Consider the following 26350-nt stretch of genomic DNA (forward strand, 5'->3'; position numbering starts at 1 on the left):
CCTCCTCCTCCTCTTCTTCCTCTTCTTCATCTTCATCTTTTCTTCTTCTTCCTCTTCTTCTTCATCTTCATCTTCATCTTTTCCTCCTCCTCTTCCTCTTCACCCCTTCTTCTCCTCCTTTTCTTCTTCCTCTTTTTTCTTCTTACTTTTTCTGTTTTTTTCAGGGTTGGTTCTCCTCTCTGCTTTAGTGTTTCCTCTCCTCTCTCTCGTTTCCTTGATTCCTCTCCTCCGTGGTTTCCTTGTTTCCTCTCCTCTGTTGTTTCTTTGTTTCCTCTCCTCTCTTGTGTCCTTGTTTCCTCTCCTCTCGTTGCTTCTCATCTCTTGTCTCCTGGTTTCCTCTCTCCTCTCGTTTCCTCTCCTCTCCCTTGTTGTCTCCTTGTTTCCTCTCTTGTGTCCTCTCTCTCTTGTTTTCTCTCCTCTGTTTTTCCCTTGTTTCCTCTCCTCTCTTGTCTCCTTGTTTCCTCTCCTCTGTTGTTTCTTTGTTTCCTCTCCTCTCTTGTCTCCTTGTTTCCTCTCCGCTCTCGTTTCCTGTCTCTCCTTCCTTGTTTCCTCTCCTCACCCTCTTATTTCCTTGTTTCCTCTCCTCTTTCTTGTTGCTTCTCATCTCTTTTCTCCTTGTTTCCTCTCCTCTCTTGTTTCCTCTCTCCTCTCCCTTGTTTCCTCTCTTCTCTCTTGTTTCCTTGATTCCTCTCTTGCGTCTTCTTCTCTCTCTTGTTTTCTCTCCTCTGTTCTTCCCTTGTTTCCTCTCCTCTCTTGTTTCCCGTCTCTCCATCCTCGTTTCCTCTCCTCGCTCTCTTATTTCCTTGTTTCCTCTCCTCTTTCTTGTTGCTTCTCATCTCTTTTCTCTTTGTTTCCTCTCCTCTCTTGTCTCCTGGTTTCCTCTCCTCTCGTTTCCTCTCCTCTCCCTTGTTGTCTCCTTGTTTCCTCTCTTGTTTCCTCTCCTCTCTCGTTTCCTGTCTCTCCTTCCTCGTTTCCTCTCCTCGCTCTCTTATTTCCTTGTTTCCTCTCCTCTTTCTTGTTGCTTCTCATCTCTTTTCTCCTTGTTTCCTCTCTTCTCTCTTGTTTCCTTGATTCCTCTCTTGTGTCCTCTTCTCTCTCGTTTTCTCTCCTCTGTTGTTCCCTTGTTTCCTCTCCTCTCCTGTCTCCTTGTTTCCTCTCCTCTCTCGTTTCCCATCTCTCCGTCCTCGTTTCCTCTCCTCGCTCTCTTATTCCTTGTTTCCTCTCTTCCCTCTCGTTTCCTTGATTCCTCTGTTGTGACCTTTTCTCTCTCTCTTGTTTTCTCTCCTCCCTCTCGTTTCCTTGTTTCCTCTCCTCTGTTGTTTCCTTGTTTCCTCCCCTCTCTTTTGTCCTCTCCTCTCTCGTTTCCTCTCTTCTGTCCCTTGTTTCCTTGTTTCCTCTCTTCCCTCTCGTTTCCTTGATTCCTCTGTTGTGCCCTCTTCTCTCTCTCTTGTTTTCTCTCCTCTCTTGTCTCCTTGTTTCCTCTCCTCTCTCTTATGTCCTTGTTTCCGCTACTCTTTCTTGTTTCTTCTCCTCTCTTTTCTCCTTGTTTCCTCTCCTCTCTTGCTTCCCTGTTTCCTCTCCTCTCTCTGGTTTCCGTGTTTGCTTCCCTCTCTTGTTTCCTAGTTTCCTCTCTTGTTTCCCTGTTGTCTCTCCTCTCTTGCTTCCTTGTCTCCTCTCCTCTCTCTCTCGTTTCCTTGTTTCCTCTCCTCATGCCCACCTGCTCTTTCCCTTCTCTCTCCTCTTTGTTTGTTTTCCATCGTTTTGCTGCTTCATGCTGTCTGTGCCCTTTGCCCGTTTATCTCTGTCAATATCTTCATTTACCTGGTCCCGCCCCCAAACATGCACACACACACACACACACGCACACACACACACACACACACACACACACACGCACACACAGGTGTTTGAGAATCAGAAAGCTCATGTGTATCAGGGACATGTATGTAATTTGAAGGCATGTTTTTGTCCCAGGCTGCATGCGTGTGTGTGTGTGTGTGTGTGTGTGTGTGTGTGTGTGTGTGTGTGTGTGTGTGTGTGCGCATGTGTGTATTGCGTGTGTTTCACGTGGAAATGGGATAGTTTTAGTTTGTGGTCGTGTGTGGGAGGCTGAGTGCTCAATGTCTCACTTTCAGCTTCTCCCTCTCTCTTACACACACACACACACACACACACACACACACACACACACACACACACACACACACACACACACACACACACACACAGAGGGAAGCAGCTGGCTCCAGTGTATTTCAGGGTTAACGCGCTGTGTGACGTTGAACTGTGAACTCGGAGCTCCTCTCCCAGCTGAGCCTCTCGCTCACCTTTCAGCACCAACGCCAAACCATTCTCACAGATTTTTCTTTTTTTTTACACCAGATTTTTCAGGACTTTTTCTTGGAGAGATTTTTTTTTTTATTATTATTTTTTTGGTCAAAGAACACGTCTCTTTTTATTTGCTCTCCAGGTAGCCTCCTCACACAGGCTTGTTGTAATGAAGCTGACCACACAGGCCGAGCTGGAGCGGCAGCAGAACAACAAGTGAAGTGATGATGCAGCTAAATCAACATGTAGTGTTTACAGCAGAGCTGCCATGAAGGCACTCAGCTAGAGAGAGAGAGATACACACAGCAGCTCAGTGTGCTTTACATAAAAACAAGAAAAGTGAAAACAAACAACTGAAAGGAAACAAACATTTAAAAGAAATAAGAAAATCCATACAATTAAAAAAAGAAAAAAAAAAAGAGTATAGTAGACTGTATTTGGAGCTCAACAAAGGTACTTAAAATATAAAATGTAATAAAATATAAGTTAAAAAAAAATTGTTCTCCAGTATTTGAATTGCTGTAAGATTTTATAATTAATTATTTTTTTTTTTTTTTTTTTTTTTTGGTCATTCAGGTTTTTATTTAAATTTTCATTAGTTAACGCCCTACAAGTAAAGAATACATAGGGAGAAAAAAAATATAAATAATAATAATAATGACAATGATAAGAAGAAGAAAACAAACAAACAAACAAGTCACAAGTTAAATGGGAGAAAAAAGTTATTTAAAAAAAAAAAAAAAGGAAGTCTTCCCTCTAAATTGAGTTTGTGTGACATGAGAGTGTAGAAGATATCCTCATAGAGGTGAGGCAGGACAAATATGGCAACACACACACACACACACACACACACACTCTCCTCTAACATCCCATTCAAACCATGCGTTTATTTTTATATTTGAATTAATGACCTGATCCAAATAAAACATCTGCTTTAACCGGTCACTCGGTGAGGATTAAGAGCCCGGTGCGAATGATAATGAGTTAGCTATAAACCCCCCAAACTACCCAGAATGCCGCTGTGCAGCTGTGACCCCCCCGTCACCTCATTAACACGTGAACGTCCCCGCCGCAGGCTCGCGCTCGAGATCGAGCTCAGAACGAACGAAACCGGAGGTGGAAATGCAGCCGAGACGAGCTGATCACCTGAACCGCCTCCGGGGGGCGCTAGAGACACACTCAGCCACGTCAGCGATAATCGCCATATCGAGTTCCCGAGTTCGTTATTTTCCCCGACTGAGAGACCCGCGGCCACGTGGACGTTTCACTCCTCCTTTTTAAATTAAATCAGGCGGCGCAAGCTTTCCAGGTGATTTTCTCTGTGCTGCATTGATGAGAGTGAAATCAATATTTTCCTCATCAGTGACGTGTTATTCCACCCATCAGCTGTCAATCAGATAGATAGATAGATAGATAGATAGATAGATTGACTTTATTGATCCCAAACTGGGAAATTGTTAAAACAGTTCACCTCAGATACACCTGCACATAGAAAACAGAGGCAACATCAATGTGGATTTATTGCTTGCAGACTGTAACAATTTCTGGTAAATTTCTGGAAACTTTCTTCCATGGGAAGTTAAGCTTGGGAATTTTGGATCTTTTGTTTTGTCTTTAGCAGACATGCGTGCAAACTAATACTCATTTTAGATAGATAGAGATAGATAGAAAGACAGATACTTTATTGATCCCGAGGGAAATTCAGGCTTCCAGAGGCTTATGCAGTACAGTTCAGTGAAACTACCTCCAAAAACACCAGTGTACAAATCAAGTAAAAACTAAAAATTACATAGAGATTCAAGTAAAATTCAAGTAAAATTAAAGTGACCTTGCTCGAGTTAATCATGCAAACAGTTTTGCATGTAGTGCTGAGAAACCTGGTGATACTTTTAGCCTTTATTAAAAATGACATTTCTGACTTTGATTTATTTTGAGTAGAACTTTAATCGATTCTTGCATTGAACAACAAAAAATATGAATGTTGAATAATAAAAAAAAGACATATCCCCTATGCCCCCCCCCCAAAATAAAAAAGTAAAATAAAAGCATTTTCTCTCGAGCTTCTCAATATGAACAGATGAGCACTCCTCAGTCAGCAGCGAAATCAAACTATAACCTGCACTCTTGTATGAAAACTGGCCAGCAGGGGGCAGAAGAACCAGCCTCACAGTGGAGCTCACTGGCACCGTAACAGCTACTGCATAAACACATTTGGACTTATTTTTTCCAGTTAATCACAACTGACTTGACTGGATGTAGTTTGTGGGCTCAGATCTGGTTGTTTTAACCAGGATTATGCTGCAAGATGTTTTTTTTTTTGTTTGTTTTTTGTTTTTTTCAGCTACATTTAAGTTCCCTTTTATTGGCTAACCTGCAGTTTTGCAAATTTCCAGTTTATTCCTGTAAATTCCCGTTAATTCCCATATATTACCATTAATTCCCATGGAAAGGTTCCAATTCCTGGGATTTTGCAGCCCTGATTGACTTGGTGAATTGAATTGGTCCAATCAGCTGCTTATTTTTGTGAAGACGTGTTACTGGCGTTCCTTCTGCGAGCAGTGTGAACCCTCCGGCCCAGACTCTGTCTCGTTTGGTCGACAACAGAAACAAAATCAAAAGTTTTTGTCTCTGCCGGTAAAATTTAAAAAACGCTCCGCTGCCGGCTTGTCGCTGAGTCGTCACTTAGCAGTTTAATTAAAATCAATCCTGCGCTGCTCAGCGGGCACGCACGACTGGCCGCTGCACAGCTGTCCTGAGAGCTGCTCGCAGTTTGTCAGGTTTACTTTCTGTGTGTATGTGTGTGTGTGTGTGTGTGTGTGGGTGAATGAGAGCTCTCCTTAGAAAAAGTTTTTCTGAACACATATATTGTAGGCCTTCACAAAATATTCCACACACCATTTAGTGACACTTTGCTGTATCCATTGCATTTGAGTATGGATCATAGTACTTATTCATTCATTCATTCATTCATTTTTTGCACTCATTGACTGTGTTTACATGGTCTTTAATATCCCGGCTTTGAGCATATCCGGGATATGATGTATACATGATAAATACCAGTAAGCTGTTTTCTGATCACTGCGTCCTCTCTGCGCAGGCGTGTGTCACGTCTTTTACGTCTTTTGTTTACAACAGGTTGTGCAGGAAGTGTGAAATATTTATTATATTTAGAGGAAAGACAAACATGAGAGCTCTGAGGCTTCTAGCGGGCTCAGCGTTAGGAAATCCTCAGCGGTGCTTCTTCAGGATTTTCCACCGCGACCTGACGTGTTCAGCGGTGCGAGGTGGAAAACCAGCGTCACGCAGCAACAGTCCGCAACAGGTCGGCATTTCTGTGTCTTCTGCCATCTAAACACGTAGTTTTGTTGAGTTCTTTCATTGTTTTCAGGCAAAATTCAGTCTCTTCTCTTCGTCGCTCCAAAAACGGGAAGTTCTCGTTGCCGCCATGTTGCTTGTTTATCCGCTGCGTCACTCTGGCGCCTGCACACACCGTGGGCGGCCGTCAGAGACCGGGATAAGGCGTGTACACGCTTCAGTATCCCGGCTTCTATCGGAGGACTACAGGTGGAAAAACCGGGTTTCTTGAACCCGGGAAAAGGTCATAACCCGGTTTCTGAATTCGGGATGTGGTGTTTACATGCACAAACACAAAAACGGGACACTTAAAAAACCCACAGTCATTGCCTGAATATTGAAACCCACATGGCTCCTGTAGGGCTGCCATGAAAGCAAACGCCTGGCTGTACATTTCATAAGGGGTATGTAATAATAATAACTATAATAATAATAATAATAATAATAATAATAATGTAACTGAAGGGCTTCTGGTGTGCGTCCAGTGTCAAAAACCATCTACTGGAAACCTTTGTGCTCCTGTTTTCATTCTGCCGGGCGCTCGCTGGTAAAGAAAAATATATATTTCTGTCCAACGAGGCGGTGCACCAGGGTCAGACGACAACAGAGCCAACAATGTTAAAGTTCACGAAATAGCTCCAGGAAAAAAATAAATAAATAAATAAAATACCCTCAGTTATTCAGAGTTGTTGCATTTCACCTCGTGCACATTTTTGTCTGTTGAGTCACAAATAGCTGTTATGTCCCCTCTGGGCCACCGTAGGGATTTTTTTCTCGTCGATTCATCACCGGTTTTGACCAGGAGACGGACAGAACGTGCACCCTGACGCGGCAAAAACATGGTGTGTTGTGTGAATTTAGTATTTACTTGCCAAATATTAATTAACACAAATATATTATTTTCAAAATTGCTCCCAAAGAAGGACAGAAAAAAAAAGCCCTTACAACTCAGACGAAAGTGCAGGCAAATGGATAATATGAAGATTCAACCGAGGTCAAATCTCAAGTTGGTGGTGAATATTAATGCATTAATGTGTTATTTCAGGGCGCAATGAAAGAGTGAAAACGGCAGCATGAGTCAGACGAAGGGCAGCAGCTCAGTAACTCAGCAGCTGAACAACAACCTGGACGAAGGTTTTTTTATTGTCTGTTTTTGCGATCTAAGTGTTGCTCGGATACAAGCAGGAAGCGACAGATTGCAGATTACCACACATCAAAGAGCAATCTGATTTCACAGCGCGCAAACCGGAGACAGATCCGCGAGCGGCCCGGCGACGCTCGGGGTGCGGCGGCGCCTCTGATCTCAGACGCCTCAGCTCGCTTTGGATTTGCGAACATGACCGCGGCGATTTGGTTTGTCAGGAGACACGGATCTGCGTCTCGGAGCTCATACACTCTCAGCTCAGGGCGAACTGACTCTTTTGGGCTTTTCCGTCCCCCCCCTCCCTCCCCTCCTCCCCCTCCCGCTCGCAGAAGCCTGGCGATTTCACAGCGATGTGAGCACATTTTCTGAATCACAGCGTCTGCAGCAAAATGACATTAAATTGCAGGTATTTAGCTGACAGTGGCGCTCAGAGAGTGACTCAGAGGGAGTCGTGCGGCGGCATACGCCTCAGATCACAGGGCCGAGCCGCACAGCAGAGATATTATACGTAACAAAATGTTCCTCTGATCCGACACAGATATCAGATATCAGATTTTTTGGGGGGGGGCAGGCAGATGTGAGCTATTTCAAATGATTTCTCAAAACATTTCGTTAGGATGTGAGAGCTCCAGTACTTTGAGCCTGCAAAGCCACACGGCCTCAGCTCTCTCGTTTTAGATTTCATCAAGTTTTCATCGAGAGCTGAAGCTCAAAATGTCAAATGGACTGATACAAAAGGAGAAAATGGGTTAATTTTTTGCATTTTTCTTCCTTTATTTTTTTTTTTTATACTTTATTTTTTCAATTATTGTTGATGCATCTGCAGCTTAACTGCTTCCACAGTTACCTTTCATGTCAAAAAACTTTTTTTTTTTTTTAAATAAAGAAACACAAAGAAGAAAAGTACAAGACAAAAAACAACCAAATTTACTCAAAATCTACCAAAAATAAATAAGTAAATAAATCAGTTTAGGAAAAAAAAGAAAAACATGATGGATTAATTGGATTCTGCAGACATTTTATACCTTCAGTTCATATATGCGCATATATTCCTTTTGATGATGTAGTTATAATTTACGGTCGTCTAACATCCACCTTTTCTCAACCACATCTTCCATATTCCTTATTTTGTGAGTTATTTTTTCCATAAGTTGAACTTCTTTAATCCTAATTTTCCATTTTGTTAGATCGGGGGGGGTTTAGTTGTTTTCCACCCTTTTGTGATTTGCTTCAGAGCTGTGATTCTCAATATTCTGAATAAATAATTTTTGTCTTGATTTGGTTTTTTAAAGACCTCTTCCATGAATTTAAATATTGAATTGAAAAGTCCTGGGAATTTTTTTCTTTGTCTTCTTTTTTTGGCATTGTTTTTGTCTTTTGTCTCAATCTCATATCATCCTGATTTACATGCTGAGCTGCAATGCACACATATCCATTAGACACACACACACACACACACACACACACACACACACACACACACACACACACACACACACATGCACATATTGTGGCCCTGGTCCCTAACTAAAACCTGAAGACGTTGTTTGCATCCAAATGAAGGATCTCTTGTTGGAGCCAGCAGAAGGAGCTGGAGGGAGGAAAGAGAGAGAGAAAGAAAAACAAGTGTGAGGAAAAGAGGACATTTAGGGAGGGAAGCAGAGCAAAAAAAAAAAAAACAGAGTAGAGACAAACTGAAGGAAGAGCGGTGGGATGAAACAAAAGGGGCCAGATCCCCTCCTCTCGACCTCCTCGACAGAATAAAACGGGACATCAAATCTCTCCTTTCTGTGTTTGTACATAGAAAGGAGAGATTTGAAATCGATCTACGAAATCCAGCGTTTTAGGTGTGGAAAGTCCTGAAAATCTTTAGCTGAACTTTGAGTTTGAATTGGAGTGGGAAGAGAGTGGGAAACCTGGAAGGAGATGCAGGAAGGACGGGAGAGAATGAGGAGACGAGGAAATGTGGTGAACTCCTTTTTAGTGCAAGAGCAATGGGCAGATGGAGAGAGAGAGGGAGAGAGAGAGAGAGAGAGAGAGAGAGAGAAATAAAAAAAAACACCTATTTTAACAAATTTAGCTGCAAAATCCCAGATTTCAGGGAGAAAAACGAGCTCTCCAAACTAAAAACACTCCTGGGAGAAGGAGAGAGTACGTATCAGCATGAGGGACAGTGAGTGACCTAGACACACACACACACACACACACACACATATATACTGTATACACTGTAAATATGAAATGAATATACACATACAGAAATGCTTATGAAAATATTAGATAATATGAAAATTGTCATGATGAAATCCATTTTATTTATTTATTTGTTTGCTTATTGGTTGTTTATTGATTGCTTATTATTGTTTGTTTGTTTGTTTGTTTTTATGTGTGTCATTGCTCACTGTTTTGTTACCTGTTTGTCCAAAAATGCTTTGGCAATATTGTATATAGTACAGTCATGCCAATAAAGCTTACTGAATTGAATTGAGAGAGAGAGAGAGAGAGAGAGAGAGAGAGAGAGAGAGAGGGATCTCTGGAATAACTTTCAGGGAAGCGAGAGGACAAAAAGAAAAATCCTTTTCTCTCCAACCCGACAGCTTCCTCCTCTCCACCTGTCGTCAGGGCGATGCTTGGGATTGGCTGCTGCCTTGGCGACACTTCCTGGTGGCTGTCCAATGCCAGGGCAGCAGGCCCACGAAACCAGGAAGCTCGTAAACAACATAAACAAGAGCTCCCTCGGCGTCGGAGCCGAACAGACGGACAGTTTAGTCGCAGTTCGGTCACCGTGTTCAGACTCTTACTGGAGCTTCACTTTATTATTACAGGAGTTTAAAAATGGTGTGCAGACAGTTTCCTGGCTTGAGAACAAACAAACAAACAAATAAACATGCATGCACAAACGACAGAAGGGCTTACAGCAGCATCTGTAAACCCTGATGAAGCATTTATAATCATTAAACACTCTCTAACACAGTAGAACCTCAGGCTAAGCACAAATAAATGAAACTAGGATTTTAGTGAAAAGTGACTTCACAGTTTCCTTAAATATTGATTTTCTGTTTAAAACATGTTTATAAATGTTAATAATATATATTCATATGTGCTTAGCATGATGTTAGAAAGCATTTGTTGACTGTTTAATGAATGCTTTATGAAGGTGAGGTCAAAATGAGGTGAACAGGTGTTATTTATATTTACTCATCTCCTGTGTAACTTTGGTTATAGATCATTTATAAGCCCTTCTGTCATTTGTGTATGCTTACTTATTTGTTTATTTCTTCCCATATTTATTTCTTCTCTTATTTCTTCTTTTTGCGTGCAGTTTTTTTTTTTTTTTTTGCTCTGTAAATTAGAGTTGATTATTGGTCATTGATGCAATAAAGATACAGATGATAAAAGGGAAAATTAGTGTTAAGTGTTGTAGGGCTGTCCCGATCAATCGACTTAATCGATTCCGAGCAGCTGAAGCGGACTGAGCCTCGCTGCTTCGAGAAACGAAACTTACCGATGCACGTTAATACGTCGCACATAACAAAAAAAAATCACTAGATTACTTGAAAAATTAATCGTTTGACTAATCAGCTAATCGTAAAAATAGTTGATAGATGAATCGGGTGAAAAATAATCGTTTAGCCCTAAAGTGTTGATTTAAAGGCAGACTGAGCCGGATTTGTCCCTCGCCAAACTAACCGCCGGCAGCCTGTTTTCCTTTCCTAGGATGGCGACGGACTGAGCAGTGTTTTCTGTCCAACACGGCGTCGCTCTTCGTCCTCCTCCTCCTCCTCCACTTCCTCGGCGCTCGCCAGCGGGTGAAAGCCGATCCCACATTCACTCCCGCTGTGGAACGAGCCTCGTCCGCTCGCCGTTTCATCTCACCAGCTCTCATTTTTTTCTGTAGACACACACACACACACACACACACTAAAACACACACACACACGTGCACCAACACACACTTCTAGTGGCTCACAAGTCATGATGGAGAGGATTATTTTTTTGTGTGAGTCTATTAGAGCTGGGAATCTTTGGCCACATATTGATTCGATTACGATTATGAGGGCAGCGATGCGATTATAAAGTGATCATCAATGCATATTTTTGTGATGGTCATTGAATCATTTTTTGCATCATTTTTCAGACAATTTTTTTTTTTTTTTACTGTGCGACAACTAAAACAAGGTGTATTTGTCGTGAACTATGATTAAAAAGAACGCTAAATAATTAATTTACTGTTATTTACTGTAATTTCGTGTTGCCAAAATATTTCAGTGTTGTGTGACATAACTTCCACCCTGTTTGGCTCTTATCCAGCTCTTCTGTCCCTTCCTCTTCACAAAATCCAAAGTGTTTCCAAACACTCTCTTTTAAATCAGAGGGAGTCGGTTTGATGTTTCCTTCAGCTCGTTCAGCTTCACTTCTCCACCTGACTGTTTTCTGTCGTGTGCGTCCTGTAGCTGCCCGGCTGGACGCTGCTCGTCTACTTCAGTTCTGTGTTTTTTGATCATTTTAGAAGCATCGATTATTGTCATTAATGCATCGATGCCGGCTCGCCCCACGTCCGCATCGCGATGCATCTAAAAAACGATTTTTTTTTCTCCCGCCTCTAGAGTCTATCCGTTGTTTTTTCTAACTTTTGTCCCGGTGATGTGAACATTCTCAGCAGCCGGCGTCGGCGCTGTGAGTGCAAAATATAGAAACGGTTATTTTTTCTGCGGTTGTGATAATCCGTGTCAAGGCCAAACGCTTGTCTTCTACTTTGTCTCTTTTTCTCCCCGGTGGATTGTAGTCAGGTTGAAGCCGCCTGCGCCTCCTCCACCTCCACCTCCACCTCCACCTCCACCTCCCCACCCACCGCCTCGCTTTGTCGCTCTCTCTTTCCTGCAGATGAGATTTCTGTCTCTTCCTGTCTTTCTCTCTCCTCTTATCTCATTCTTCCTCATTTTCTCGCCCATTCAATCTTGCTGACTAATAGCGCTGATCCTGTGGTCGGTGGATGTTTTTTTTTTCATCTTCTCTCTCTCTCTCTCTCTCTCTCTCTCTGTGTGTGTGTGTGTATTTGCAGGAGTGGAAATGAGGAGAAGCTAATGGCCTTGCTCACTCCGCTCAACGTCAACTGCCATGCGAGCGACGGCCGCAAGGTAAGTTCACACACACACACACACACTCGTCACGGGGGGTTTTCACTCTGACTCCGCACCTCAGGAGAGACATTTGGCTTACAAAACCACCCAGCTGGCACAGAAAGATTTTCCTGGGCCCGGGCGGCGAGGAACATGCTGTTATTGACAGATGTGGCCTGTGGTTGTGTTAATAAAGCCCAGCGCTGTGCGGCGGGCGGGCGTCATCAACCATTCTGTGCTCCCGCTCCATTAGGATGATTAGACGGAGAGGCGAAGCCGGGCGATGGATGAATTTACAAAATCAGAGCTCGCTTGGAAAAAACCCCGCAGGAAGTCAAGAGAGCTGTTTTTTTTTTTTTTTCTGTCCTGAGAGCGGAGGGACGGCGAGGCCCTGCTTCACGCCTCCGGCTGCTGAGTGTCGCTGTTCTGGTTTTCGCAGTCAAACTGAGGAATCTGAGTCGATGAAAGTGTTGTTGATTTAACGCATTACAGTGTTGCCAGTAGTTATGTACCGTGTTTGAGTTCTCCTATAGAGGTTTGAGTGTTAGGTCGGTGTTTTTGTGCCCCGGTCAGGGAGATTAACAGCCACCCAATTAAATATTTTTTGTCAGATGGGAGTGGTGTGCTTCAACACTGACTGTGTTCACAAGGTCTTTAGTATCCCAGTTTTGATCGGGTTTTTTAACCCCTCCAGACCCTGCGTCCATTGGAATGGACATGACATATTTCTGTCTCTAAACCAATAAATACTGGGTAATTGAATGATGTCAGTAATGCTGGTTACTGGTTGGATCCTGATTATCCAATCATAGTCATGTTATGACTTTGAGCATGCTCTGAGAGAGTAACAGACATCGGACAAGACAAGCATGGCTGAGCGACTGCAGAGAGGGAGGAGTCAGTGCCCATTTTCAATCAAAAATATAAATTTATGTTCATGATGGCCAAACAAATTTTCTGTCAGCATAATTGTAACTGTTACAAGTGATAACTGTTAAAGTCTCATGTCCATTGCAATGGACATGAAAAAATACTATTAAAAACATGAGTTAGCAAAAATGTGTTTTTTCCACTTTGTTTTTATGTTGGAGAGGAGTCAGAATCAGTTAAAAAAAACTTTTTTTGCCCAGCAGAAAAAATGCAGGTCTGAAGGGGTTAAGTATCCCATTTTTGTGTTTCTGCATGTAAACACCATATCCCGAATTCAGAAACTGGGTTATGTCCTTATCCCGGGTTCAAGAAACCCAGTTTTTCCACCTGTAGTGCTCCGATAGAAGCCGGGATACTGGAGCATGTACACGCCTTATCCCGGTCTGCAACATGGCGGCAACGAGAGCGTCACATTTTGGAGCGACTAAGAGAAGAGACTGAATTTTGCCTGAAAATAATGAAAGAACTCAACAGAACTACAGGAGCTTTTCCATGAGCACCTAGTCGGCTCGACTCGGCTCTACTCAGTTTCGGTCGTACCGAGTCGAGTCGAGTCGAGTCGAGTCGAGTCGAGTCGACTAGGTGCTCGTGGAAAAGCGCCGTACGTGTTCAGACGGCAGAAGACACAGAAACGCCGACCTGTTCAAGTCTGTTGCAGATTGTTGCTACGTGACGCTGGTTTTCCACCTCGCACCGCTGAACACGTCAGGTCGCGGTGGAAAATCCTGAAGAAGCACCGCTGAGGATTTCCTAACGCTGAGCCCGCTAGAAGCCACAGAGCTCTCATGTTTGTCTGACCTCTAAATATAATAAATATTTCACACTTCCCGCTCAATCTGCTGTAAACAAAAGACGTAAAAGATGTGACACACGCCTGTGCAGAGAGGACGCAGTGATCAGAAAACGGCTTACTGGTATTTATCATGTATACAGGGATATGAATAACCCATGTAAACATCATATCCCGGATATGCTCAAAGCCGGGATACTAAAGACCTTGTAAACACAGTCAGTGTGACTCTCAGTGGAGCGCTAAACCCCAAATCCAACGGGCACACTCAAACAATTTAAAAAGGTGGCACATCGCAAATTTTCAAGTCAAGGAGGAGAAAATAGTCAGATGTCACCGGTTTATTTGGCTTCGCACCGCACTAGAAGAACTCTTGAACGTTTCGGCTAAGCTGCCTCCTCATGTTTTTCTTTTTTTGAACATGCCAATTAAATGTTTGTTTGTTGGTGGTTCAGGGAAACAGGCGTTCCTCAGATTTGAGGCTGTGAGGCTCTCAAAGCGTGTTGGTGAACTGGAGAGAGGCTGTGACTGATCTCCGAGCCTCTGCTGCCTGTTTTGGATGAACCTCTCAGGGAAATGATGTGTTTTTAGCCTGAAATCCAGTATCCAGCAACGTCACTGACATCCAACATCACACGTGCAATAAAAAGAAAAAAAGAAAAACTTCACAACTTGCAGCAGTCGTGGCGGACGCCGTGGTCACTTCTGACTTTGACTGTTCATTTCATTTATGCATCAGACTCTCGTATGCAACATGTTATATCAGATGCCTGTATAGTGGAGGTAATTCATTTTGAATTGGCTGTGCGGTGTAGACAAAATCCTCGATCATGATGTGGATCCTTTCACATCTGCAGAACGATATATATGTCACTGTTTTCTGTAAATTTGCTGAAAAACAATGTCTGTACAAAATAACCACATGCCTTCTTTTTCATGAATTCTGTGAGCTAAATACAAAATCAGAGGCACTTTCTCTTTCTTGCCTGAGGTTTGCTTTTGCTTCCAACACTTGCCCTCCCCTGGCTCACGTCTTTCGGTCCTGAGTTCGAATCCCGGCCCGGCCGGGGGTAGGGTCTTTCTGTGTGGAGTTTCCTCCGGGCAGAAACTTGTGTGTTAGGTTAATTCTCCTGTCTCTGCCCTTGACCGAGGCGCTGGCTCAGAACGGGAGTCGGTCCCCGGGCGCCGCATGATGGCCGCCCACCGCTGCTAATACACTTAGGACGGGTCAAACGCAGAGGACGAATTTTCCCACGGGGATCAATAAAGGATAATTCAGCTTTGCCGCTTCCTGTGCTGTCTCTCAGGTCTGATGTGTTGGAGTCTGACGTGGCGAGCAGTTTGCAGCAGACTTTGCAAAGCACCGTTTTCTTGTCAGGGTCTGATTTCTTACATCCAAATGACAGAAATAACCTTCTAAGCTCTTCCTGGTCGGGTCGAGTCCTGCTTTGTATCGGAGTTTCGTTCTGTGTCGCACTCCACCATGTTTGTTTATTACTCAAACCCATGCGCAGTGATGTTTTTTTCAAACACAACGAGGAGCTCAGAATTGGTGACGTAAAACACTCGATAGAAGCTGCTCTTGCAACAACAGGAATAGAAACGATAGACGAAAAATCTCTATCGATAGACATTTTCCTAGGGCTGCAGTCAACCAAAGAAAACCTTGGTTGAATAAATTCCTGAAATTTCAACCAAAAGTCGACTAATCGGGGGGCAGCGGGAATCCTAAAAAAAAAAAAAATCACTATTTTTAGATGAATTAACAGGGCGATAGCCTTGTCCGCCTAAATGAATTATAAATAAACATAATCAACTAGTATTTGCAGTATATTAAATCGTTTTGACCTAATTATTTTGCACTGAATGACACACTGGAGTCGCTCGGCTCTGACACGCTGCATCACGTGCACCTACGCAACATCATAGCCTATGATTTCCCAAAATAGTTCTATGTCAAGCTGCCGTCGTCGCGGTGCACCTGCAATTATAAAACGATTAGACTAAAACTTTGAAATATGCCAATTCTGACATGTTTTTATACTCAAACTGATGGAGGAACCTAACGCAGACATGTTAGCTTACCGTTTTTAGGTGATGTGCCATGTTGGTCGTTGAGCTGTGATACGCAAACTGTTTTTTTCCTTCTATTTCGGTGAAATGCTGCCACACTGACGACGTCTTTGACATGGTAGAGGACTAAATGTTCATTAAACGTTCTTAAGTAAGCAAATATTCAGAAAACCAGGCCTAATTTTTTCTTCAGTTCAGAACATACGGGCCTACCTATCTGTCTCCGCCAGTGGGTTGGGCTAATCCAAAATTATGAAAACAAGGGGGGTGTTCTATGTCGAACATGCTGCATTAAAGTGGTGATAATTAGCTTGGAGTTAGACAGTGTTAACTAATGCCAGCTTCATCAGATGATACTGGAGAGAGAGATTCAAATTGGGTCTGCTGAGTGAAATGTCAAAAACAGCAGAGTAAATCGCCCACGACAGGACAGCATGGCCCTTACGAGGTGCACAGATCCTGTTTCTATTACGGAAATCCTTTTGTGACCCTAAAATCCTGTTACGTGTCCCTCAGGAGTCCCGAGCCCCGGGTTGAGATCCCCCGTCTCACAGCAGTATTTCTGGCGTGTAACCGGTTCGTCCCTCGGCTGATTAACTCGAGGAGAAATAGACTTATTTGTGGCGTTGGCTTTAATGGAAGTGCTCCCTGCAGGTTGCACTGTCACCGCTCGCTAGTTCGATAAAAATAATACGGCTGTGTTCCCTGTTTTTTTCTTTCTTTCTTTCTTTCTTTTGTTCTCAGAGGATGGAGCGAGTTAGAAGCGCTGGTTTTAAAAATAGGTTTGGGATCTCCCTTTAATAATTTCATTATCTGCTTAATGGTAGAGCAGACACACGGGGAGAGAGAGAGAGCTGTCAGGTTTGGCGGGACGAACGGCTCAAAGGTTTCCACACTGAAGTTATTTCACCTGTTGGCCGCGGCGTTAATAGAGTCGGTTTATTCACGCCGGTGGCCGCGCTCGGCAACACATCACGACTTCATTAGAGGGAGACAGCCGCCCGGGTGTGCTGCTACGCCGGGCTGATAACCGGCTTTTTTTCAAGCAGAGATATCAGCCGACCGGTGCGGCGCTGACGGACGGAGCGAGGATGTGAATCAGCCTGTAACACCTGCAGTGAAACCTGCACCTCACCTGCACGGCGGCGGGGAAGCCGTGGTCGGGGGGGGGGGGGAGGCGTCAGAGCAAATTATCGAGCAGGTCGTCTTCATCAGAGCCTCTCCTCACACGGCTGACCGGCTGGAAAACGCTGCAGCCGAGTCAGGATGTAATTATTATCTTTACACAGTCGGGAGAGGATCAGAGCTGCTGGATCTCATGCAGCTTTAAAAAATAAACTTTTATTTGGTGGATCGTTGTCGTGAAACGCTGTTTATCCATCCGGGACGTTCAAGAAGTTTCCATGGCACTGCTCGATTTCTCTCTCTTTAATTTCTCTTTCTGTGATTTTCTTGAATTAGTGATTAGTGATTAGTGAATTTTTTATTTCTGTCATTTTCAACTTGCAGAAATCAAATACAGACATAAATAGACAATATTTTATACACATACTTTTAAACAATAAATAATATTTCATTTCCTTTCAGTACTTGAAAACCAAAACAAATATATGACATATACAAATAAATTCTGATCGAAAAGGTATAAGCTGAAGCCTTAGCTTATTTTTCCTATCCTGCTTACATTAATAAGCTTTTGTCAGCTCACTTAATATAATAAAATGAAATAAATGAAAGACACAAAAACAAGATGTGTATATTATACATACAAAGGGTCCCAAGGCAGTTCATAAATACACTAGTGTTCATAATTTTGTTTTATATTTTACATATTACATAATTTCATTTCTATTTCTAAATTATTCCATAAATTTACACCTTTTACTGTTTTACATCTTTGTTTTACGTTTGTTCTTGCCTTTGTTCTTTTTGAACATGCAGATCCCTCTCAGTTGATATTTATTCACTCTGATCTGGAACATCTTCTGGATACTTTCTGGAAGCATGTTATTATTCACTTTATACATGATTTGTGCAGTTTTAAAGTCAACCAAATCCATGAATTTATGAATAATATATTTGTATGTTCCCGATAATGAGCTCTGTTTATTATTCTTATTGCTTTTTTGTAATATCAAAATTGGATTTGTGATTGTTTTGCAAGTGTGTCCCCAGACCTCCATGCAGTGAGTAATGTATGGGTCTATGAGAAGAAGAGACAGGAGACAGGTGACAGGTGACGGAGGCTTGTCGTGGCAGATGGTTGCCGTGGTTACCGTGGCATTTGCCTTTCTCCTGGCTTTACCTTTTCCCCGGGACGAATCCCGAGTCAAGTCTGGCTTGTCTTATTGTGCGTCTTTGTGTCTGAGACAGATCCTTTAGCCTCCCTCTGCTCTGTCCCGACAGTTTTACACAGAAATCAAGCTCAGGTCACGTCCGTCCGTCACCTGGAATAAATGCTCCGCGTAAAGACGACAACAGTCTGAGCGGTCGAAGGCTGATAAGTCAAGGAATCGGGGAAAGTCCGGGAATTGAAGTCGCGGGGCATCCTGGACCTAAGTTTGAAAAATCAGCAGCTGGTTATTCACCGAATCTGATATTTATTTCCCGTTGTGTTCACGTTATGTTCACGCCCCCTGCAGGATAAAAATGAGCAATACACTTTAAAAAGACCGCTGAATGTTTAATATTTTGGCCATCCAAAAAAAATCCTCATGGAAATTCAATATTTGAATTACCCTTGGAGAAGCTCTTCGCTGTGATTGTGGTGTTTCGGTGCGGCTGATGACACTTCGCTGTGGCCTTCACGTCGGTGTGAAGGGAGAGGAGGGAGGTTTTGTCACTCTATTAGCTCAGGTGGCTCTCCCGACCTGTAATAACCGGGGGAGAAAATCATTTTTATCTGCCTACACATAACCTCGTTATTTTAGATCCTCCAGGGAACTGGGGAAAACAAATGCAGAGGAAACACTGAAATCCCACGGTCCATTACTTTAAGGAGTTAAACTGCAGGATATGTTGTGATTGTAAAGAAATTTCTGCTCAAGTATTGATGGAAGTGTCCATGAATATACAGAGAATACACTGGAAATCTACAGAATTATCTGTTTTAGGGTTCAAAGAAAAGTTCGCGGCCAACACATTATCCGTTTTTATACGAATTTCCTTCTTACAGTGGAGGAACGTCACCAAAATTGTGACAGTTGATGCCAGTGGAGCTTAGGAAGGTGACGTTTGCAGGCGAAAAGTGAGTCGCATTGCGGGATTATGCTGCTTTTTTGGATGACAGCTGTTTACAGTGGACATCTAGATGGCGAAGACGTTTTTTTGCTGCACTTTTCAATGGATTTGTCTGCATTTTCGGTCACTAATATACAAAGAACACACAAAGGAAAAATGTTTATATCAGGAAAAGCTTGTCGAAGCCCAAAAAGTGTGACAGAAAAGGAAAAAAAAAAAAAACTGACCTGTTAAAAAAACATGCAAACTACCAACACTGCAAAAAGTCAAAATCTTACCAAGATTATTTGTCTTATTTCAAGTAAAAATGTCTTATTTCTAGTCAAAATATCTCATTACACTTAAAATAAGACATGATTAGCTCAGAAATAACTTGTTTTTAGACAATTTTCACTTGTTTTAAGTGAAAATTTACTTGAAACAAGAAACAAATTCTGCCAATGGAACAAGCAAATTTTTACTTGTGACACAAGTGAACAAGTAAAAATTTGCTTGTTCCATTGGCAGAATTTGTTTCTTGTTTCAAGCTAATTTTAACTTGTTTCAAGTAAATTTTCACCTAAAACAAGTGAAAATTGTCTAAGTTTACTTGTGGGGTGATCATGTCTTATTTTAAGTGTAATGAGATCTTTTGACTAGAAATAAGACATTTTTACTTGAAATAAGACAAATAATCTTGGTAAGATTTTGACTTTTTGCAGTGAAATAAGGAATAGACTACTGATCCCGCTGATCTATCTTGTATTTGGCATGGGTGTGTACACTTGTAAACACTCACAAAATGTTCAAAAATTTTACGTTTTAAATATCTAAACATACCGGTAACATCGCTGCCTTACAGAGCGAGGGATCAGGGCGTGTCGATACCACCGGTAGTAAAAATCCCGGTGTTGACATCGTTTTTAAAAAAGGCTGGTGTTGACTCGGTGCCTTGGTGCTGGTTCCTGTGACAGGCCTCGTTCAGACACATCCTGAAACACTCCGTCATGAAAATGCCCTTAATTGCTTGAGGTGAACGCAGTCATGCACACTGGACAGAATATATATTTCCACGCCGGTGCAGTTTGTGTTTTTTTTTTTTTTTCTCCCCATCATTGTGGCCTCGGGCATGATTTAAAGGGTCGACCGTGGATTTGTATCCCAGCATGAATTATTAATTGACTTCTGCTTGGCAAACATTAGTTAAAATTAAGGGACAGCAGAAAACTTAGCGGCTCTGTGTCGCCACAGCAGTCTGTGTGAAGGTGTTCAGTTGCAGTTAACAAGACGTGGCCTGCATTTTACGTTTGACATTTAAGTGTCAGTTCTTCTTTTTTTTTTTTTTTTCAGCTAATATCTAAGCCAGACACATGGCACATTAACAAACACATACACATTCTGACACTTTTGTACATAAACTCTAGAAAAGTCTCGGTTCGGATGGTGCCACCGCTTTGAGTCGTGGATCGGATCGTTTTTCGAAAACGAGAAAAGAAAAAAAAAAAAGGCGGAAAAATGTTGAAATGACAACCCCGGGCCCGTTCTGCTGGTTTTTCAGTCACTCCATGTCTCAGCCACATTTTATTTTTGTCCGGACAAAGTGAGGCTGACCAAAAATACCCTCGTTTGGCATGGAACAAATGATGATAACAAATGTCTCTGGCATAACTCTCCCTGTTGTTAAAAAAAAAAAATGGTTTCTCTTTAATTTATTTCTCTTGTTTCTGTTGCCACACAAAAGGAAAACAGTGAGTTTTCTGCCTCCTCGTCACCGAAAACACTGAAAAGAGGAGAACAAGTTGAAGGTCAGGTTTTTTTAGAGCCACAGATCACTTTTACGAGGGGTGTAGGTCGCAAGTTTCATCGTGATGTGATTTTATATCGATTCTTTGGACAACGATTCGATATTCCATATTTGCCGACAGCACAAACTCTGAGCCCTGATAGGATTTCGATTTGATTCAGTTCAGGGACTTAAGACTGTGTTTCTGTTTTAGGTGTTTTGCCAGGTTCCTCATGTTTCCTGAGTGTTTTTTCTCGGTTCTGGCATCGTTGTTGGTGGCGTATGATTTGTCTTGACCCGTCTTCTCCTCGAAATCCAAAATATTCCCACACCGATTGATTTATTCCCAATAAGGGGAGCAGACGTCCTTATTGTTGTTTTCTTGGCCGAGGCTGCCGTCGTCTGCCCGGTGCTCGCTCTGTCTGAACGCTCAGGAAGGCGGCGCGCTCGGGCGGAAATTTCAAAATAATAATAATAATAATAAATAATAAACTTTATTTATATAGCACTTTTCATACAGAATGCAGCTCAAAGTGCTTCACATAAAAAGAATAAAAATAAGATATGTATACATACATATATACATACACACTGATAGATAAAAACAACAAATAACAGATAAATAAATAATTGAGAACATCAACAGCAGGAATAAAAGGGGATAAACGAGAAAAATAAGAGGTAGTGTGTTACATTAAAACATAGGAAACGCAGCTAAAAATCAGACATGGATAAGAATGCAAATGCCTTAAAATGGATTAAAATGTTGGAGCGTATGATATTGAGTAAAAGTCATACTATAAAAAAGGCATGGTTAAAAAGATACGTTTTTAGGCGTTGTTTAAAGATTTCAGGAGAGACTGCCTCTCTAAAAATAAAAGCGTACTGCTAAAATGACGATATTCAAGTATTCAAGACCTTTATTTGTCCCCGAGGGGCAGATGATTTTGCCGCAGTAGCAGTAAAAAACAGCACAACAACAACAACAACAACCACAATGACAACAACAGAATGAAACACACAAGGCAGACACATAAAATCAGCAATAAATAAGTAAATAAATTAAAAAAAAAAAAAAAAAAAGTGCATACTTGAATCAAATGGGAACTAAAGGTGATGCTACCTGTACTGGACAGAGCTGAGCAGTGAGATGGCGGAGGGTATGAAGGAGAATTTGTATGTTAGTTTTGGCTAAAGGTTGTCTGAGGCGGGAACCCGAGGGCAGGATTGAATATGGATTGATATTTGCATTTAGTATTGATTATATCGGACTGTTGATCATTAGATCGATGGAGCGTTACGCCCCTGCTGTTTACAGTCTCAAGGAGCAAGTTTACTGCAAACCAAACAGGACAACACCAAGAAAAAACTCACCAAAATAAACCACAAATGAAACAGAGAAAATATATCAGATATCTTGAGAAGGTGAGAGTCAGGAGGGCAAATGATCCAGAACGAGAATTTAAGACTTCTGAAGTTCTGGTTGCTTTTTTAATGCTCGCTTTCCTCACAAGGCCGTGCAGTGGATGTGTTTGTTTTGCATTTCAGAGTAAAAGGCAGCACACACACCTCTCTTGTCTTATCTGTCCACAGCGACTCTGCATCCACATGTAGGGAGTTCATTCTTTAAAAAAAACAGCGATAGTGGCGATCACGGGGAAATTTTGCTCCAAAGTAAAGATGGTTCACGTGCAGGACGAACCGTGGTGGCTCATGGGTCGGCTACGCTCTGTTACACCCCCTAACACACACACACACACACACACACACACATAAACATGCAGGGCTTCAGTATCTTAAGGTTGAACAGATGTTGACACACAAACAGAGTCAAATGAATGAACTTTGCAGGAAAAAATCCTTATAGGCTTCACAGAACATGAGCGAGTGTCTTTACCTTTACATGCACACACGTTTATGCAGTCCATTAAGTTTTTTTTTTTTTTTTTATTTAAGTTACTTATCTTTTTTTGGGGTGAAACTAGAGAAGGACCGATAGTGGATTTTGGAAGATAGCTGATAGTGCCGTTAACGTACCGTTAGAGTCAGAACGGACAAGCAGTGATGTTAACCTAACCCGAGCCAACACATTTATTATTCCAGTAATGTAAACCTAATTTATTAATGAAGCTACATTAGATAAAGTCAACTTTTCATGTAATCAACTTATGAATTTACATGGATACCTTGTGTCGGGGTGCACCTTCCTGAAAAATCAAAGCCAGTTTGTGACAGTTTTTTTTTTTTTTTTTTTTTTAGTTTTGTGTGTTTATTTGGGGTGCCAGCCAGGTCTCTCTCCTGGCATTTAACATTTTAAGTCGGTCAAGTCAGTTTAAATATGTGTACCAAACCCTCACAAAGGACATACACTACTCACAAAAAGTTAGGGATATTTGGCTTTTGGGTGAAATTTATGGAAAATGTAAAAAGTTCACGCTACAGTGATATTATATCATGAAAGTAGGGCATTTAAGTAGAAGCATACACTGGTGATTTCCTCATCTCAAACAATTTATTGAAACAAAAGCCAACAACAGTGGTGGATATACCACAACAAAAAATGTCAGTGTCAATAACTTGTCATGTGCCCTTGAGCATCAATTACAGCTTGACAGCGACGTCTCATGCTGTTCACAAGTCGACTTATTGTCTGCTGAGGCATGGCATCCCACTCTTCTTGAAGGGCGGCCCTCAGGACATTGAGGTTCTGGGGTACAGAGCTCCGAGCCTCTACACGGCGACTCAGCTGATCCCATAGGTTTTCTATGGGATTCAGGTCTGAGAAAGTGCAGGCCACTCCATTTGAGGTACCCCAGTCTCCAGCAGCCGTTCCCTAATGATACGACCTCGATGAGCTGGAGCATCAAACACCTGATGTGAATTTTGCCGTTAAGCTCCTTGTTAGAGAACAGCAACTTGTGCAAAAAGTACTGAAACATTGAACGGTTGGACATGTGCATTCAAAAGTTTACAGAAGGTCACATTAAGTTCACCTGTAAAGGTTATAATGCATTTTAGGTTCATCCTGAAATTTCACCCGAAAGCCGAATATCCCTAACTTTTTGTGAGTAGTGTAGATGGCAAACAGCGGTTGAAATGGAGAACCAAGACGGGGATGAGGGATCCGACGACCTGAACTCTGCTCGTCTATCGTGGCTTTTACCGACTGCTCTCTCCTCTTTCTCCAAACTGAGTGAGCCCATTTTAAACACACTTGAATTGAGGCTCGAACGTATGACGAGTTCGGGGGGGGGGGGTGTACTGGTGGTCAGCCTGTGGTGTAACGCAGGGTGTCACACTCCCTCCCCCCTGAGAAAAGCCTGACGTACGGAGGGGCTCTTCACCAACATAACTCTACAGTCTCTGCAGAGACACTCGTGTTTCCGTGACCGCGGCGCGTGCTCGGCTCGTTTCAGTCATGTTTGGCCGATACTGTCCCAGAAAACTGCAGATCTGCTGCCACTCTCAGTTCTTTTAAATCACAGCTGAAGACTTTTCTGTTTGCCGCTGCCTTCCATTAAACCACATGAAGGTTTAATATTTTACACTGCACTGTAGCTTTTAACTTCCTGTTCTATCTTATTCTCCTTTTAGCTTTTTTTTAATTAATTGTTATGTTTGTTTTCTTGTGTTGCTTTTATATTGTTTTAATGCCTTTATGCTCTATGTAAAGCACTTTGAATTGCCTTGGCGCTGAAATGTGCCATACAAATAAACTTGCCTTGCCTTGCCTTGCTATTGGTTGGCCGATAGTAACTAATTAGTAATTGATTAATCGGTCGTTCTCTAGGTGAAACCATGAGCTTTCCTCTAACGCCACCAGCAGCTCAAATTCTCCAGTTGTGAACTTGATGAATCCCGACGTTTTTATGGTTTGACTCTGCTTTTATTTCACTCTCCGACTCTCAGGGTGCTTTCAGACCTGTCCCGTCTGGAGCCGTTGTTCCGAAACAGGGAGCGTTTCCCCCCTAAAGATCGGTTCGTTTGTGAACATATGTGAACACAGCGATCGCGCTCGGATGCGGGACAAAAAAAACAAGCGGGCCGAGATCGCCTAGAAGAGGTGGTCTCGGCTCTGGAGCGGTTCGTCTGCAGTGAGAACAGAATCGACACAGCAACCGACACAACTCACTCAGAACTGTGGATCAACCGGCGTCCCAGAGCCCATCTTCATCGGCGATTCCTTGTCGCGGCCCGTCTTCTTCTCAGTAGATGCAGTATGATATTATTTTCCCTGCGCAGTCTTGATTCCCGGTAGAACGGGATGTTTTCCTCCGTTACAGAACACCGGTACATTCAGTAGCGGTTTTAGGCATGGGCGTGTCATGTGGGGGGCGGCTCAAGAGCAAAAAACCTGTCAGATCCGGCAGACCTGACCAGGTGGGTGCGGTACCGGCCCGCCTGGTGCCGACCGGTGCCGTGGCCGGTGGCTTTTTATTCAAACGAGATTTTGTCCATATAAAAAGTAGGTAGGAGTAGTAACACGAAAGGGCGCAAGGCAGTAATTTGGCCTAGGGCGGCAACATGGGCAGAGCCTCCACTGGGTACATTAACCACAGAAACACAGAGAAACAAACCAGCCACACTCGCTGAAGATGCTCCATGGTTTTTGTTTTTCCCGGGGTCAGAACGGAAGAGGAAACTTCTTCTTTCGGGGTAATTTCTGACCAATGAGAAAACAGCTGGTTCGCGCATGGCATTTGTTTACAGCTTTGAACCTGCTACAGACGCCAAACAAACGCCCCGAACGAAAAACGAAACAACTGGATCGATTTAGCCCCCGGGCCACAGGTCTGAAAGCACCCTTAAGCTGAGTCTTTTGCGCTCCTGCGTCGGTGTATGTGCCACTGAACCCCTGCGTGTGAGTATCTCCTCGGACAGGTGCGCCACACCTACACGGAAAGCACAGCAGCTTTTATTTAAACCTTCTCACGCCGCCTTTCTCACATCATCATCGCGTCACGGTCGCACGTAAACACGGCAGATCCGCCTGATTTTGGACCGGAGGTAAGCAGTTAAAGCTCCGTTTGATGACTAACGAGCTCGACGCTTATCGGGTGATGTTGTGGGAGCGCACACACACACACACACACACACACACACACACACACACGGAAAAAAAACCCACAAAAAAACATAAAGTGACTGCATCTGTATTTCTGTTAAAACACAAAAAAATAAGGTGAATGCAAGGATGTACGCACATGGACTGCACAAGTGAGGCTGTGTCAGCTGGAAGACACACACACGCACACACACACACACACACACACACACACACACACACACAGAGAGAGAGGATCGCAGACGGTCTCCCTGAGGAGGCGATGACAGTGCTGATAATCATGGACACAACAGAGCGAGGAGAAATCCTAATGATGATTTCCCTCAAGATTAGACAAGAGGCTTCCTCATCCCCCTCTCTCTCTCTCTCTCTCTCTCTCTCTCTCTCTCTCTCTCTCTGTCAAATTCAAATGAACCTCATTGGCGGGACGGCACCGTTTGGTTTGCCAGGTTATTTGCATGAATATGTAACCCGGCAACAATAAACAAACAATAACGGAGCGAATCAACGGCGGATCTGTAACATAATAACATATAGGTTCATC

General features: G+C 42.7%; 1 protein-coding gene across 1 annotated transcript in view; it reads left to right on the forward strand.

Moving 5' to 3' along the window:
* Positions 1–26350, forward strand: part of LOC115369211 (poly [ADP-ribose] polymerase tankyrase-1-like) — a 140480-nt gene that overhangs the window by 64659 nt on the left and 49471 nt on the right. The window contains exon 6 of the mRNA XM_030065775.1: positions 11889–11964. Within this exon, the coding sequence (XP_029921635.1) occupies positions 11889–11964 (76 nt within the window). The remainder of the gene's footprint in view (positions 1–11888; positions 11965–26350) is intronic.

Source organism: Myripristis murdjan, chromosome 12 (assembly GCF_902150065.1).
Source record: "Myripristis murdjan chromosome 12, fMyrMur1.1, whole genome shotgun sequence".
Classification (NCBI taxonomy): domain Eukaryota; kingdom Metazoa; phylum Chordata; class Actinopteri; order Holocentriformes; family Holocentridae; genus Myripristis; species Myripristis murdjan.